The sequence below is a fragment of the Castanea sativa genome, chromosome 1, assembly GCF_040712315.1.
Source record: "Castanea sativa cultivar Marrone di Chiusa Pesio chromosome 1, ASM4071231v1".
Classification (NCBI taxonomy): domain Eukaryota; kingdom Viridiplantae; phylum Streptophyta; class Magnoliopsida; order Fagales; family Fagaceae; genus Castanea; species Castanea sativa.
The window spans coordinates 9,267,574-9,284,894 of NC_134013.1; the positions used below are offsets into that span (position 1 = coordinate 9,267,574).

General features: G+C 31.8%; 1 protein-coding gene across 1 annotated transcript; it reads left to right on the forward strand.

The window, feature by feature from the left end:
* The first annotated feature begins 6,808 nt into the window (after positions 1-6,808).
* LOC142616341 (eugenol synthase 2-like) lies at positions 6,809-11,112 on the forward strand. Its single transcript, XM_075789217.1, has 5 exons — positions 6,809-6,991; positions 7,139-7,273; positions 9,353-9,590; positions 10,524-10,727; positions 10,874-11,112. The coding sequence occupies exons 1-5, from the start codon at positions 6,812-6,814 to the stop codon at positions 11,038-11,040; spliced, it is 924 nt and encodes a 307-aa protein (XP_075645332.1). The 5' UTR covers positions 6,809-6,811; the 3' UTR covers positions 11,041-11,112.
* Positions 11,113-17,321: the final 6,209 nt, after the last annotated feature.

Sequence of the window (17,321 nt, forward strand, 5' to 3'; positions counted from 1 at the left end):
ATGGAAAGGTTGAAACCTTTAAAGCAAGACTAGTGGCGAAAGGGTATACACAAAAAGAAGGTATTGATTATGATGAAACTTTTTCGCTAGTAGCCATGCTTAAATCTATCAGAATTCTCTTATCCATTGCTGCTCATTATGATTATGAGATTTGGCAAATGGATATCAAAACTGCATTTCTTAATGGCAATCTTGAAGAAGAAATATACATGTTGTAACCAGAAGGTTTCATAGCAAAGAACTAAGAGCATATGGTATGCAAGTTGAATAGGTCCATTTATGGACTTAAACAAGCATCTAGGTCATGGAACATCATATTTGATCAAGCAATCAAGCCATTTGGTTTTGAACAAAATCTTGATGAACCATGTGTGTACAAAAGACATCGAGACAAAGTAGTAATGTTCCTAGTGCTTTATGTTGATGATATTCTACTCATTGGGAATGATGTAGGGGTAATGTCATCGGTTAAAGTTTGGTTATCACGCCAATTTGATATGAAGGACTTGGGTGAGGCCAACTTTATTCTAGGGATCAAGCTTTGGCGAGATCGCAAGAATAAGATGTTAGGCTTATCACAAGCTGGATATATAGATAAGGTCCTAGAACGGTTTAGCATGCAAAACTCCAAGAAATGATTGCTTCCTTTTAGACATGGAGTTCCTCTGTCTGATGACCAAAGGCCTAAGACTCAAGAGGAAGAAAATACGATGAGACAAGTTCCTTATGCTTCTCGCAAAGGAAGTCTCATGTATGCCATGCTTTGTACTAGACCAGATATTTGTTATTCATTGGCATGGTCGGATATCAATCAAATCCAGACCAAATCATTGGCAAGTCCGTAAAACATATTCTCAAGTATCTTAGGAGAACGAGAGATTATATGCTTGTTTACCATAGTGAGGATTTGATTCCCATTGGCTATACGTATCTTACTTTCAGTCAGATCTAGATTTCAGAAAATCTACTTCAAGATGTGTTTTCACCTTGGGAGGTGGAGCCATAAGTTGGAGGAGCGTTAAGCAATCTTGTATTGCGGACTCCACCATGGAAGCCGAGTACGTTGCTACTTGTGAAGTAGCAAATGAGGCTGTTTGGCTCAAGAAATTCCTTTCTGATCTTGGTGTTGTGAGAATGGAGCAAGTTCCCATCATATTGTTTTGTGACAATAGTGGAGCGGTTGCACAATCCAAAGATCCAAGGAATCATAAGAAAGGAAAGCACATTGAGAGGAAGTACCACATCATTCGAGACATTGTTGCTCGTGAAGATGTTGTGGTAGCAAAGATTGAAAGTGCAAATAATCTAGCAGATCCCTTTACCAAAGCCTTGCCGCAAAGGACTTTCGAGTCACATTTGGAAGGAATGGGAGTTAGATTAGTGCACAATAGTCTTTAGGGCAAGTGGGAGATTGTTAGGATTAGTGCCCTTAAATCCTATTGTCTGATGCTATGTATGACATTATGTATGACATTATGTAAGACATGATGTATGACTTAATATTGTGATTGATAAAGTTATTTTATTATTATCTAAAATAATGGTAACATGAATATGAGACATTATCATATAGTCCATGAGATGCATTGTATGTGATTTATGTGAAAAGTCACAGAAGATGTAAATTACAAGTTCTTTGTAAACTCAGAATTTATAGTTCGTAGTCGGTGATGAAATTGGGCATTTCATCTGCGAAGACTATAACGTGTCAACTAAGATGATTTGTCTTGATCATGGAAGTGGAAACTTCTAGTTGATATGTTGATATGTTTTAAGAGTTAAAACATATTGAACTGGACCGCTGTGAGATTTATTATTCTTCTAACGACTGTCAAATGAATAATAAATCTCATGACTTCTATTTGCATGCACTCTTAATCCTGAAAGAATAATGGGTCTGATCATGAAGTGTAGGTTGCTTTGATATATCAGGAGTGAAATCTAAAGTTACGGTCAAAACCTCAGTATGTTGGGCAGCCACATTTAGTGTTAATGGAACATATATTCTCAAGATGGAATTCATAGTCTCTTGATGGAGATATAAAATATTCCCTTGAGATAAGTTTAATGGTTCAGTTATTCAGAGAGTTAGGCCTAACCATTTTAGTAAGAAATTACTAAAGTATATATTTATGAAATTGGATTTCATAAATATATAATGAATAACTTTAAAGAATTAAACCGGGTACTCAAGGATAAGATGTAGTAATTTACAAAGTGGCAGTCTACATTTATGACTTTGTGTTACTACGAATATTTTATGAAGGGGTTACGTGTATAATAAAGTCTTGGGATATAATTTATTAATAAGACCTAGAGTGCAATTATATTTATATAGTGATATTAAATATAATTAATGGTAACTTTGGACTTGTCAAGAGTTGACGGAAAAAGCCCAAGGCCCATTGGAGCTAGTGTCTTATTGGTCCCTTTTGGTCCCACTTCAAGCCACACACTAAAGCCCAATTGGAAATGCCCAATAGGCCAACCCAATTAGATAATCAGTTAGTTATAAAGGGAGAAACATACAGAATTTTTATGAGATGAGATTAGAAAAGAAAAAGACACGGTGTGTGAGAGAGTGTGAGACACATTTTCATTCTCCCTTTGAAGAACTGATTGAGAGACCACACATCTTGGGCGTAAAGTGAAATTGGAATGAAGATTAAAAGTGTTCCCAAGTGCTTCTAATCTTTGTTTTGAATTTCTCCACACCAAGGTACGCTATCTTGTTCTTAAATTCTGAAATTTACATAGTGCACGTTATCAACCATGAATGAAATAGATCCTTGTCCGTTGCTTCCGCTGTGGGTTTTGCATGAGATGCAAAACCAGACTTTTTTCCTTCAGTTAGTAAGCAAGTTTTATCTGAAAGACTTCACAAATCAAGAAATGACACTTTTAAAGGCAGAAGTTGATCATTATGAGCACAATGTAGTTCGGCATCTGGACTTCAAGAAGCTATCAAGTATTTTTGAGTTGTGCCAATGGTTGGTAAAAACCCGAAAATCATTATTTTACCCATATATTTATAGAGTGATTACACTTGTGCTTACTCTTCCAGTTTCTACTATAACTACAGAGCGAGTATTTTCAACCATGAATATTATCAAAAATAGGCTTTGCAACAAGATGGAAGATGATTTTCTAATGGACTCTATGATTTTGCACATTGAGAAGGAGATTGCTATAAAATTTGGTACAGAATCAATCATAGACGACTTTCGAGACTTAAAAGAGCATCAAGTTCCATTTTGATAATTGTGTTGAAATGTTTAAAAAACACTTATTTTGTATGTTACACTTTGTCAACATTTTTATAATATCAAATGTTTGAAAAACACTTATTTTATATGTAGTATTTTGGTGAATATGAAATAGATGTAAGTTTTTATTTTCATAAAAAAAAAAAAAAAAGTTTTAAGCTTTGCCCCTCCCCCCCTCCCAGGTTCGAATCCTGGCTCTCTCTCTCTCTCTCTCTTCATTTACACAAGTTTACATGAACTGATGTGGGTGATTATTGGAGTTAATTGATGCGCAAAATTTAACCCTTATATTATCATACATGGACTAATCTAAGTGCTCGAAATTTTTCGATAGAGATGTATAGGGTTCCTGTTCCCTTTTTCCAAGGGTGGCCAAAGGGATTGTGGGACCTAAGGTGATGTTGAAATTGAGGTATTTTATGTATTTAATTTAATTAAATAAAATATACATATTTTTAAAACTTAAAATCTATTATTCTAATTTGTTTAGATGCAAAAATTTTTAGTTTTTTTAATGAATATCTTGTTCATATGTAAGCTGTTAATCTCAATTTTTTTATAACTTTTTTTTATAAAAATATTCGTTTTTTGAGGTTTTCATCCTTTTTTATTATTATATTGTGTTCATTGCTTGTAATAAATTATTTAGAGAACCCTTTAGAAACTTGAATTTTTCATGAAATTTTTGTTTTTTTGTTTTGTTTTGTTAACAACTAGTATTGTAAGTGCACAATTGCACCTGGACCCAAGGACAACCGTAGGCTCAGGCCCAATGAGCCTTAAACAATGAAATTTGTAGAGTGTGGGAATGAAATCTAGTTTAAGGATGTGGGGAACTTATTGAACAAGTTAAGGTATAATAATGATTGCAAATGGTAAATAGTTATTGCAAAGGAGCTTCCTCGGACGTAAGCTGAGGACAATTTCTGTATTATTTCTCTTTCTTTCTTGAAGGTTACAATTCTTAATTTCTTTTCTAGTAATTGGCCGATCCCCCTCTTCTTTGGCCCCTACCCCTTTTAAATACTTCTTCTCTGGGTGCTTTATCCACGTGTTGCCCAAATCTTCCCTTTCCCCTCTGACACCACCTTCTTCAAGTGTTTTAAATAGTAACCAGAAGGTTCAATTCTACTGTTCAGGGGTCACTTCCCCATTAATGCGGCCTGGGAGGTGGGTGCAGGGTCTTTAATGTGAAGGTAGCAGAAATTGGTGACATACCATATGAGTAATGTCATCCTATTAGTATCAGGTCATGAGAATTTTTCAGAAATTGAGACAAACCTTAATTCACCTTGCAATGGATTAAACGTGGACTGTAATGCACTTAAGAAACTGTAACATAGTTTTTAAATCAATAGTTAATAATTCACAATAAAATTAAGCATGTTCATTAATTTTTTTTTTTAAATTGATTTGATCTTCAAATAAATCATATGGATAACCTGATAAAAAAATAAATGACCAAATGTATCAAAGTAAATGGACCCGAATAAATGGCATGCTTGATTAAAAAGTTACAAAATGTTACCAATTTCCCATGAAAACTATACTTAAAATTTAGAACGCATTACATAGAAAATAGTATACTTTTTTAACCGTTAAAATGCAAAGTATGTAATTTCCTTCAATTCATGATATCTCATTCTAGTTCTGAATTTTGCCCATGACCAATCAAATTAAAGGGATTTTCACGATCTTAAACATAGATCCAAAATTAATCCAGTCACATGGTTAGATTTCAATTAGAGCTCAATTAAATTTAGTCAACCACATAAAATTGATGAAAATCAACAAACAATGGGGTCTAACTATTAAATCCATGAAATCCTTCATTTTTAGGCTAAAACTTCTATCGAAATTTAGAGTCGAATAAAATATGGTATCAACAACACTAAAAAAAAAATTCTCAAAAAAAAAAAAACACTAAAAAAAAAGCTTACGCATGCATGGCTTAGTTAATAATATTATAATACTCTTTCAAAAATGGGCAGCTAAATTCAGATATACGGTTATATTGAGCAATAAAATAGCCTATTATTAAGGCTTTTTGAGATCACCACAAGTTTGCATAATTCTCACTCTATGTCATGAATCTGAACCATAAGAGTGGATTTGTACAGACGCGCGAATAAAAGTTCTCCATAGTTAATCAATACTAGTCTCATCACACGCGCTTTGCGCGTACAATAAGACTTTTTTATAAGAAAAAAAAAACTGTGTTTTTATTTTATATATATAATTTTTATTTTGTAAATCTAATTTATAAGTGGATAAAGCAATTTGAAAATTAATAAGAGAGTGGTTCTATTTTTTAGGCAATGCTTAAGTGGGAGTTAGAGTTGCATTTTTACTAGATTGTCCTTTAATTTTGTCTCTACTTAAACAAAAGGTTGTAGGGGCATTTTTAAACTAAAAAATGAGGAATCCAAACAAGAGAAGCCCCTTAAATAATAAAATAGAAGATGTAGACTAGTCCTCTTTCAATAATGGTTAGTTTTTAGGTGTTCTTTCTTCTTGCCTAATTTCTTCAATTAAATTTCAATATATGATTCTATTGATCAATATAATACAATGTTGTATTTATCAAGAACAATTATATTCAGCCATGTATCTATGTTATGCCATGAATCCGTAATATAAAAATGGATTTGTACATTAAGAACAATTGAATTCAGCAATGTATCTGTGTTTTGTTATGAATCTATATCATAAAAGTGAATTTATACATACACTAAGAAAAGGAGCACTCAACGTAGTCAATAACTCAATATCAGTACAATACTCTTTCAACAATGGGTAGTTTTTAGGTATTGGGCCTTAAGTTTTTTTATTAAATTCAAATATATGATTATATTGAGCAAAAAATAGTCTATTATTAAGGCTTTGGTTAACAAGTGCATACATCTAAAAATGTTTTCAAATTTTAATATTATATTAAATGATATTTTTATGAATTTTATTAACAAAAAAACATAAGCACAAAAATTAAGGAAAAATTAAGGATTTATTAATGATTGCCAGAAAGATACAAATTAAGGAATAACAAAGGGTTCCTTAATTATTCTATAATTCACATATTTTTATGGCACAAAATTGTGGTGAATTGTGGCACAAAATTGTGTATTTTTATGTGTCCCTAGCAAGCATTACTTGATTCAAATATCAAAAGGAGCAAGTCAACTACAAACTCGTTGTTCCAATCTAATTATTTAAATATAGAAAAAAATTGTGTACCAACAACAGGCCCACAGCCCAGTTCAGAAAAGTTATGTATTTTTATGTCACTAATACAGTAATACTACTCGATACAAATATCGGGAAGAGCCGGTCAACTACAAACTCTTTGTTCCAATCTAATTATTTAAATATAGAAAGAAAAAAAAATTGTGTACCAACAATAGGCCCCCGCCCAACTCAACTCATCCATATATAAATTAGCTTGATATTTCACAACACTTCCATACACTCCACGTTCTTCTCTGCCCTCTCTCTGCTACTACCAGTTCTTGTAAACTTCCCTTCTTTAGCACAGAAGAAACATTCAAATGGCTCAGAGTAAGATTTTGTTAATCGGAGGAACAGGCTACATCGGAAAATTCCTTGTGGAAGCAAGCGCAAAGGCTGGCCATCCCACATTTGTTCTGGTCAGAAAGAACACACTCTCTGATCCCGTTAAGGGAAAACTCATTGAGAAATTCAAGAACTTGGGTGTCACTTTGCTCCAAGTACGTACATTATTTTCACTCTGATTGTATGTGTTTGTGTGTGTGTGTGTGTGTGTGTGTGTGTGTGTGTGTGTTTGGCTAGATGGGTTGGTTTTGTCTGTAGGAAAAGTTTGATGATGGTGTTAAACGAAAAAAATGGGAATGCAGGGAGACCTTCACGACCATGGCAGTTTGGTGAGTGCAATTAAGCAAGCGGACGTGGTGATATCAACGGTGGGTGCAATGCAATTCGAAGATCAGCTCAAGATCATTGCTGCCATTAAAGAAGCTGGTAATGTTAAGGTTTGTATATTTAAACTACTCAAACTTTGTAGCTTGAAACCCTTTTATCTAATATTTCATTCCTTCATTTTTTTTTTCCTTAATAATTTGTGAAGTTTCAATTTGAATTGGCTCAGCAACTTGGCTTAAAAATAGATTTAAAGACTAAAGTTGTTCTTAGGATCAAGATAAAGAAAACCATTTTGTGAATTCTGATGATGCTATTGTTGCTATAACTCATTAGCCATTTTCGTCACTAATTAATCAGAGTTTTAATATTTTTGTTTTAAAATTTTTGAACACGGTCCAATCTCAATTTATCACCTTATACTTGATGAAAAGAGAGAGGTTAAAGTGGCATTTCTCAAAAAAAAAAATTTAAAAAAAAAAAATCTAGGAGAGTTATACGGATATGAAATTTGTTAATTTTCCTGCTATTTATCTAGAGAAATATAATGAGTTTTGACCAATAGGAAGAAAATATGTCTAAGTTGTCAATATCTTTTTATTGGATGTGAATTTTAAAAATCTAATTATTGAATTACATGTTTTTATTATATCTCTTGCAAAATTTCAAGAAAATAAAAAATCAATAGTTATAACATCAATTAAATGTTTAAATTTCAAGTTTTTATAATTTAAAATTAAGCACAAAAAATAAGTTTATTGATTAAATAGTAAATAATATTTGATTTGAATGAATATTGACACATATGTTAAGAATATAAAAAAAACACGTAATTCAATAATTAAATCTTTAAAATTCTTATTTAATAAGAAAAACATAGACAAAGTTTGAAAGGTTTTGGAGTTCGGAGAGAAACTGTCCCTAGAGAAACTGCCCTTCAAATATCGGCCCTCATACCTGGCTCACGTCGCACGCCATAACTCACAACAACCGCACCACAATAGAAAATGGGCCATGACTAAAAAATAAAAAGGGCCAATTCGATGGGTTCTGAATCTTCTAATCAGCATATTAGCGTGTGTGTATATTTGAAAATTATAGGTAGGGACCCTCCGCCTTGACTTTATAATTATAACTTTGTGTTTGTATATATATAAAAATTAATTCTAGCATTTATTATGTATTTTTTTTTTTATATACATTCATGGTTGGGGTGGAAATTTTAAATGCTAGATATTTTTATTGGAAATACTTATTAAGTTGCAAGACTTTTGATTATCTCTTTTCTATATATTAAGAGGATTCAAAAAATTAGTTATTGTCTCTTTTTTTTTCAAAAATACTACTAATTCAATTAACTTATATTTATTCTTAAAATATAAAAATAAGGTTAAAATCATAAATTGATAAATAAAAAAAATTATATAAGAAACCTACCCATGTTCTATAAAACTTCCCACTACCCCATGTACACAACCAAAACTACCCCCATGTTCCTATAAATAAATAAAAATTAAAAAAAAAAAAAACTACCCCAAGTTCTTATAAAAAAAAACCTACAAAAAAAAGGAGCCTCATTTCATTTTATTAAAAAATTTAAGAAATCACTTAAAAGAATTCTTATATATATCAATACAATAGTGTCTAAAGTTTTTCACTTTTAAACCCACCCGTGGAAGCCCATCCTTTAAAATAAAGTCGAACACCTGATGTGCGTGCTTATTAATCACCTCAGTCAGTATCTCTATCTCTCACAACCAAACTCCAAATCGGTCATTTTACATCGAAATTTTAAGAAAATGGTGTTGTTAGATAGATTCTAAACCAGTTCTCACGCATCACTATCACTGTCTGCCTCTTTCTCTCTATGTTTCTTTTCGCATGTGAATCTCATCCATTTGACAATCTACATTTGGATTCACCCACCCACCCCCCTTTATGTCTGGTTAGATGCCCTTTTCTTTCTTTTTCTCTAAATTAAATTGATGATGGTGTTTGTGATTGTGATTGTGCATGTCATAGAACAAGAATATGGAGCAGCTTAGTAGGTTAAATTTCCAATTCCACACAGTGGGGAAGTATAAAATAAAAATTTCTGATTGTATAATTATTTTTTGGAATTTCATGAACAAATTTCATTGAAAAAGTTTACAATTATTAAGAAATTTTATTGGTTGAGCTATTTTTTTTAGAGATTCTACCCATCTGAATTCGGAGTTGATGCGGACCGTAACAATGCTGTGGAGCCAGCGAAGAGTGTATTTGCTGTCAGGGCCAAAATCCGACGTGCCATTGAGGCTGAAGGCATTCCCTACACTTATGTCCCAAGCCACTTCTTTGCTGCCTATTTTCTCCCTAACTTGGTACAGCCAGGAGCCACTGCTCCTCCTAGAGACAAAGTCATTATCCCTGGCGATGGGAATCCCAAGGGTAACTAGCAATTTCTTTAAGCTCTTGATCAGCATTTGGCATTATCAAGATGGGTAAATGTGTATCCATCAAGGAAGTCAATACCGTACCGGAAGTTGTACCGGTTTTGTCACCGGTACGATATATTTCGGATACCGGTCAATACCGGTGTACCGTTTCGGGTTTATCGTTATTTTATACACACACCAAAATATCTAGAACCATGTTTATAAATATATAATATTTCATTTATATTATAGTAAATATAAAATTTTATTACAAAACATTACCTCAATTCAGAACAAATTATTCATAATTTTAGACTTTAGTATCAAATAAAAGAAAAAAAAACACAATATAAAAAATAGAAAGCTTAGTTGTTCATTGCATACTAAGAAAACAAATAATACTAAGAAGTTAATGTAAATAAGTTACCATTATACTTTTACAAAAATTCAAAAATTACAAAACTAAAAAAAAAAAAAAAAAAAAGCTTTTTTCTGTACCAGCCGGTACGCCCGGTACCGGCCGGTATTGCCCGAAATTGGCCGGTATGGCCGGTACACGACCGGTACGACCGGTATTTTTTTCGGTACAATATAAAAGTGTACCGGTACCGGTGCACTGGCCGGTACGGTATGTACCGGCCGGTACCGGTACGGTATCGGCCTCACTGGTATCCATGCTTGCCAAACACGACATTTAAGCCTTTTATTCCGAGTATGTTTTTTTGGTGAATAGAATGTCACGTCATTTTAAGTCAGTTATCATTTTTTATTTGGTGGACTTAAACACTAAATTATGTGACATCATGCGTAAAGTGGACTATCTTAATTTTGAAGCAAATGAAGTGCGTGAGCTGGAACTGAATGATCTTATTTGTTATTGTATAGCTATGATAAGATATGTATACAATACTATATAACTATGTGTTGCTTTGAACTCTCCTTGCAGCAATTTTTAACAAGGAAGACGACATTGCAACCTATACCATTAGATCTGTGGATGACCCAAGAGCATTGAACAAGGTACTCTACATTAGGCCTCCCAAAAACATTTACTCATTCAATGAGCTTGTTGCCCTTTGGGAGAAGAAGATTGGCAAAACTCTTGAGAAAGTCTATATTCCGGAGGAAAAGCTTTTGAAGGACATCCAAGGTCAGTGAGAAAATATGTCCAATAGTCCAAGGAAGCTATGCTGTTTTTATGTTCTTTCATGTTATCTAACATTGGTGCTTGTAACATTGGCAAGGAGCAAAAAATGGGTTAATTAATATGTTTTTGATCTTGGTCCATTTTTGCAGAGGCCCCAGTTCCACTCGATACGTTGTTGGCACTCAACCACTCAGCCTTTGTGAAGGGTGATCACACCAGCTTTGAAATTGAGCCATCATTTGGTGTGGAGGCTTCCCAGTTGTACCCAGATGTCAAATACACCACTGTGGAAGAATATCTCGACCAATTTGTTTGAGAAATTAAGTCCCAGCTCTTGTTACTATTAAGATAAATAATTATAACCAATGTGTGAACATTGTGGGTGAAATTAAGAGTGTTTGTACTTATTAGGATCTCGTTCTCTTTAACCTTACCGTGAAGAACCATAATGTACTATGAATGATGCATTTTCTCTTCACAGTATATGTTTGTAACTGAATGTCTTTTTTTTTTTTTTTTTTTACGCGATAGAATTCTACTCTAACCTAATCTAAATGTATATGTGTGTGAAGCTCCTTTCTAGAGACTTGAACCCTGGCTCTTGCCCCCCACACCCCACAAGCACTTATACTTATAGAGTGACCATCGCACCAAGGGTGTGCAGTAGTCTTGAATGTTTTTTATATTTCTTGTGGTCTATTCTCTCTCTCACGTCTTTCCTTTATTGTTGAAGATTAATAATAATATGGGAAAATCAATAAAGAAAAAGGAACAAGAGGTTTGGTTTGAATGGTAAATCCTATTGTACGAATGATTTTATTGTGCCAAGCGCCTTTAGTTAAATTAATACCTCTAAGTTTTCCAATAGAGATTTTCAAGTTTTCAATAGACTTTCTTCGTTTGGGAGGAGGGAATAGAATGTGATGGAAAAAAATAAAAAGAATAATTTTAGAATATTCTTTCATTCCCTTGTTAAAGAGTTTTAATGGAGAGAATGAAAAATCCATTTTCTTGCTTGGGAGTTTAAGTGAGAGGGAATGGAATAGGTAAAAGGGAACACTCATTCCTCTCTATTCCCTTAAAACCTCAAATTTTTATTCCCCCGAAATTAAGAGGAATGGAAGAGAATGGAATTAGATTTAATGATTTTTTTACTAAAACTCCCAAAATACCCTTATATATTCAACCTTTTATTTTAAAATAGGGATCTAATAGTAATATTGTCATAAAATGATTCCATTCTATTCTCTCCATGTTACTCCCAAACAAGATTACTTACATTCTATTCATTTTCACCATTCATTTATTTTAAAACATCCAATCAAGGTTATTTAATTTCATTCTTTTCCATTCATTTCCCTTATTTAAATACATTTAATTCTATTCCATTCATTTCCATTCCCTTCCATTCATTTCCATTCCCTTATGATCATTTCATTCCATTTCATTCCCTTGTGAACTCCCAAACGAAGCCTCAAGGTTTCCAAACTCCTCTCTTCCATTCTAATTAACAATTGAATTATAAGAAAAAAAAATGGTTCTATTGTTGCCTGAGAATTGTAGTAACTTATAATGGAATGGCTAAGGTAGGTTTGGTTTACAACATTAGAGTTGAACATGTGTGGAAGTTCTTCCACATAAGTTATTGTTTTCTCACATTTGTTAAGGTGCATTGAGCACAAATTGGTTATAATTTCACACGCAATGTTCACACATTAGTTATAACTTATAAGTTCTTCCAAAAATGAACACACATGTCATTAGCACAGGCACGGCCGCATGAGAGAGAGAGAGAGAGAGAGAGAGAGAGAGGTATATTGTCATTGTTTATCACCGGATATGATTGTTAATTTTAATCATAGATAAAAAGCAATGGTACTTACGTTGTGGAAAGCGGAAATGTTTGTTTGAAAAAAAAAATTATAAACACAGAATCCGAAGTGGGATGTGGCTTATTGTATTTAAAGTAATTTAAATGGTTTATTTGGATGGAATATATCAAAAGAGAAATTGAATTTCAATTTTTAGTTTTAAGGAAACGAAAATTGTAATTTTTTTTTCTATTGATAAAATTCATAGATAATTCAAATCTTATCGACATATAGATTGAAATGGATTACATAAGTTTTATTTTTTTTTTTTTTGATAAACGATACATAAGATTTTTATTTTTATTTTTAATAGAAGTGATTTTGTTGGAATAATAATTACAGCTCATATCCACCGTGTGTACTGTTAGCTCATATCTACAATTAATAGTAAACTTAATGTCATGGTGAAAAGTGTAATAATCATCATAGTTTAAGATGCAAAACATGCATTCAAAAAGTTTAGAGTGCAAAATGTAATAAAAATTCAATTCAAAAAATGGAATCCTCTTATAGATAGTATGTGTATATTATATACACATACTATCTATAAGAAGATTCTCTTTATTGAACTGGATGGAAAAATATGGCATCGTGTGAAAAAACCTAATTACATCTCTTTTCAATCTTTTAAAACTAAAAGATAGATTACACTTTACTATCTTGAACTATACTTTTGATTATATTTTGTACCATAAATTTTAAATTTTCGTCCAAGTTAACCGCAAACTTAATGTTGGAATACAAAATGCAACAAAAGTCATAGTTTATGATATAAAACGTACATTCAAAAAATTTATAATATAAAGTGTAATAAGAGATAGTTTAGGGTGGTAAAGTATAATTTTCTCCCAAAAAATTAATCCAAAAATTACTTCTTAATACCAAAAAATGTTAGTACGTACTCAGTACAATAAAATTAAAGACACCTCTTCTAAAAAAATATTTTAAAAAAATGAAAACAAAATTTTTTTTTTTTGAAAGTGTTTCAACCTATAGTCTATCAACATTTCTTGTGATACAATTGACTTTAAGTAAGATTTTATCAATTTTAATTTGAAACCTTTTTTTCAGCAGAAACAATTATAACAAGTATTTTCAATAACCTGTAAGCGATGCATGAATCTGGAAAAAGCTATACATGCATTTAGAAAAGAATTTATTCTTTTTATATTCTCAAGAATTCTTATTCTACATGTTTAAATGACACTATGAATATTTTATTTGTTATCTTTTTGTTGTATTTTTTATTTTTCTTACAACTCTTTTGATGAATTTCTTGTTCATCCGTGAGATATTCATCTAAATGTTTTTGTTTTCCTCATATTGTTAGTAACAATCAAGAGATCCTATTTGAGATTTAGTTGGAAAAATTCTTTTGTTTTTCTCACTCTCTTTGAAGTTTATTTATATATTTATTATTTGATATTTTAAGTAGACATTTATAAGTTAAAAACATTAGTTACAATATACAATTATAATACGACAAGAATAAAATAAAATTTTAAATCATATAACAATAGAGTCTAATTTAATCTTTCACTTGAATCCTTTCAAACATGGTTTTTAAATCCAGCCTGGACACTGATATGGTCTATGAGTCAGGTCATTGGTTCAACTATAGATTACTAGTCAAGTTATATGGTCAAATAATTTTTAAAAAAAAATATATATATAAATAAGTTTGAAAATTCATAAAATAAATATATAAATTTAAAAAATAGTCATATGCCTAAATTAAAGTGAAAATTATAATTCAAAATTAAGGTTTCGCAATAACATAGTAGTCTTTTACTAGGATGAGAGTTTTGGAGGTAAGTAGACAGACATACAACAACATTTAAAAAAAATTATTAGGTTTTATTTTCTTTAAATTACCATATTATATCACATTAAATAGTAAAAAAGTCAACAAAGTGGTCCTATAGATGTAATTTTTCAAAGTTCACAAACTAAACCGATTATATAAATTTATCTGAGTTAAACAAGTTACTACCAAGATTTTCAGAACCGGACAAAACCGGGAGGTCGGATTGTGAAAACCAAGAACCGGATGGAAATTCGGTTTTTTAAGCATAGAGAACCGGGTATATGTAGCAATTCTGTGAATCCCTAAAACCGGGATTGAACCCCTAAAATCGGGGTTGGACCACCCGGTCCAACCCCTTAGCAATGTTTTTTTAATAAAAACAACTTAGTACAATTTTATTCTACTTAATTAAATTATTCATCTCTTACAAGGAATAAAACAAAATTATAATTAAAATCCTTCAAAGATATTCAACTTTACTTCAAAAATTAATCATAAATTTTAATGTTTTCATAGTTATTATTTTATTTTATTAACTTTCTTATTTAATTATTAAATATATGCTTGAAAATCATTAAATTTCTCTCACATATATAGATATATTAGTCAATTTTGCTAGTTTTATAAATTTAATATCTATATTTAGGCTTTAATTAATTATTAAATTAATTATGACGTCATCACGGTTCGACTCCGGTTCGACCTCAGTTTGACCTCAAAAACTTTGAACCTCTCCCTTTTACGGTTTAATGAACGGTCTGGATCTGAAAACCTTGGTCACTACAATTCTACAAGCCTACCAAGTTTGACTGGGTTTGACCAGGTCTTATGCAGAAATTATCCATTTAAACACCCAAACCGGTCTAGGTGCTAGGTCACCAAGTTCCCGATCTGATCGACTGGGTTAGTTCGGATTTAATAACTATGTTTTCTTATAATTATCTTGCTCGTGAAGTAAATCATCACACCTATGATCCAATCAATTGAGAGAGAATCTATTATTCTTTTTTGAGGCACTATCATTGCAACTTCACTTAACAATAGAATCATTGAGTGCCCAATTAAAATCAAATTCGACAGATAACTTGATGTATTACTCCTAACTAAACCAAGATTAATTTAATATATAGAACCAAATATCATTACGAGAGCGTGGCCCATGACCTAAGTTGCCAAATCCTAAAATTAATTTAATTAAACCCTGTTATACTTACAGCACAACCACCTGAGTGCTTGACAAAACGGGTAGTATATAATAAATTAATAATTGATGGCGTGTCAGTAAACTGAATAGTCTATAATTAATGATTCCTTAAAAAAGCTAACCAAAACGAATTGAACCGTGGGTATGGTTGCACCAGCCTTCTTTTTGTAAATTCAAACAAAAACATGGGGACAAAACCAATTTGCATATGACTGTATATGCAATTAAGAGACAAGGCAAATCATAAAAGTGTTCATACTTTTGGCTAAATTTCAGGGGAAATAGAAGAAGAAAAGGAATAAAAAAAAATGTGCAAACTTGTTGGTTAACAACAAAAGCTTCCAGTTTTTCATATTTCTTATTTGTTCATTCATTCTTTCCCATATTTGTAATAGAAGTGACTTTTTTTTTTCCCGACTAAAAGAATGACAAAAACCCTCTTCCTCTGAAATCAATGTAGCAGTTTTCTATAATCACAGAGAACATATTTACAACCCAAAGAGCTAAGTGACTATGTCATTGAGGGAGCGTACACTTGGTTTGGGCATGTTGTTATAGGCTTGCCTTGGTTAAACTCAGTCTTATGATCACCAATTCACCAGTGTCATTGTTCCTTTGAGAAAATCATCAACATAGCTTCTCTAGCCTCCCCAAAGCTGGATTTAGAGCTGGTTTTAGTCCCAGTACGGGACTGCTGATATTAGTGTTGGTGCCGGTGCCAGTGCTGGTGCCGGTGCTGGTGCTTCTTTTGGAGCCAGAGCGATTGGTATTTTTGTTGAATATTTCTCTATATATAGCATCATTTTTCTGACCTTCATTACTTCATTTTTCTGACCTATAAAATATGAAGCAAAAGATGTCAACAACTTTCACAATAAACAAGATGGCAAAGGAAAGGAACCAACCCATCAGAAAAAATACAGTAGTGTTAGATATACATCTCTTTGTATCTCTTACCAATCAAATCCAATTTGGGTTTTGAATTCTCTGACAGGATAATCAGTGTGGGCGTGATGATTGTAAGGACAGCCCAGAAGAAAAATATCAACACGAATGTTCTTTCCATCTTTTGTTGGAGAAAAAAAACTAGCTGTTCTGTAATGGGCTACTTGAGAAATTGAGAATTTAATACAAGAACAAAAGGGGAGAGATAGAGGCATGGAACAAATTAGCTGGCCATGTTTAAGAGCAGTCATTTTAAATTCTAAAACTAAAACTCTTTTTAAAAACTTTTTAAATCATTTTCTATAAGCAAAGTCAAGTACATCACAAATAAATTTGCGATTTGGTTGTTCAGTTGTTGGAGGGTTGTTATATAGTTTGAATGTATGATTGGATATCCATCTGGCATCTCATGCCCAAGTCATTATCCACTGAATCATTCTTTGCAATGATTAATTTTTATATAATACCACTTTTATTTATAATTTGATCAATAATTTGCTTATAATTTCCATCTAACAAATGAAATTTGGGGTTAATAAACTTAGTGTCTGTTTGGCATTATTAATTTTGCTAGATTATTTTATTATTCAGTTTATTTTTCCTACTATTTATAGGCTTTATTACACTTTTTAATACTATTTATGAATCTCATTGTACTATTTCAGCTAGCTTTTACTTTTATCTATAGTACTTTTAATAAAAAGTTTTCAATTTCAGCAAAATAAACGAATCCAAAAGGACTATAATAAGCTTAATAAACTTAATCATTT

Bases quoted from the DNA above. Each gene is read 5' to 3' on its own strand.
- LOC142616341 (XM_075789217.1), top strand. From the start codon at position 6,812: ATGGCTCAGAGTAAGATTTTGTTAATCGGAGGAACAGGCTACATCGGA. The intron at 7,274-9,352 runs GTTTGTATATTT...TATTTTTTTTAG, and splicing joins AAGAAGCTGGTAATGTTAAG to AGATTCTACCCATCTGAATT. The intron at 10,728-10,873 runs GTCAGTGAGAAA...CCATTTTTGCAG, and splicing joins GCTTTTGAAGGACATCCAAG to AGGCCCCAGTTCCACTCGAT.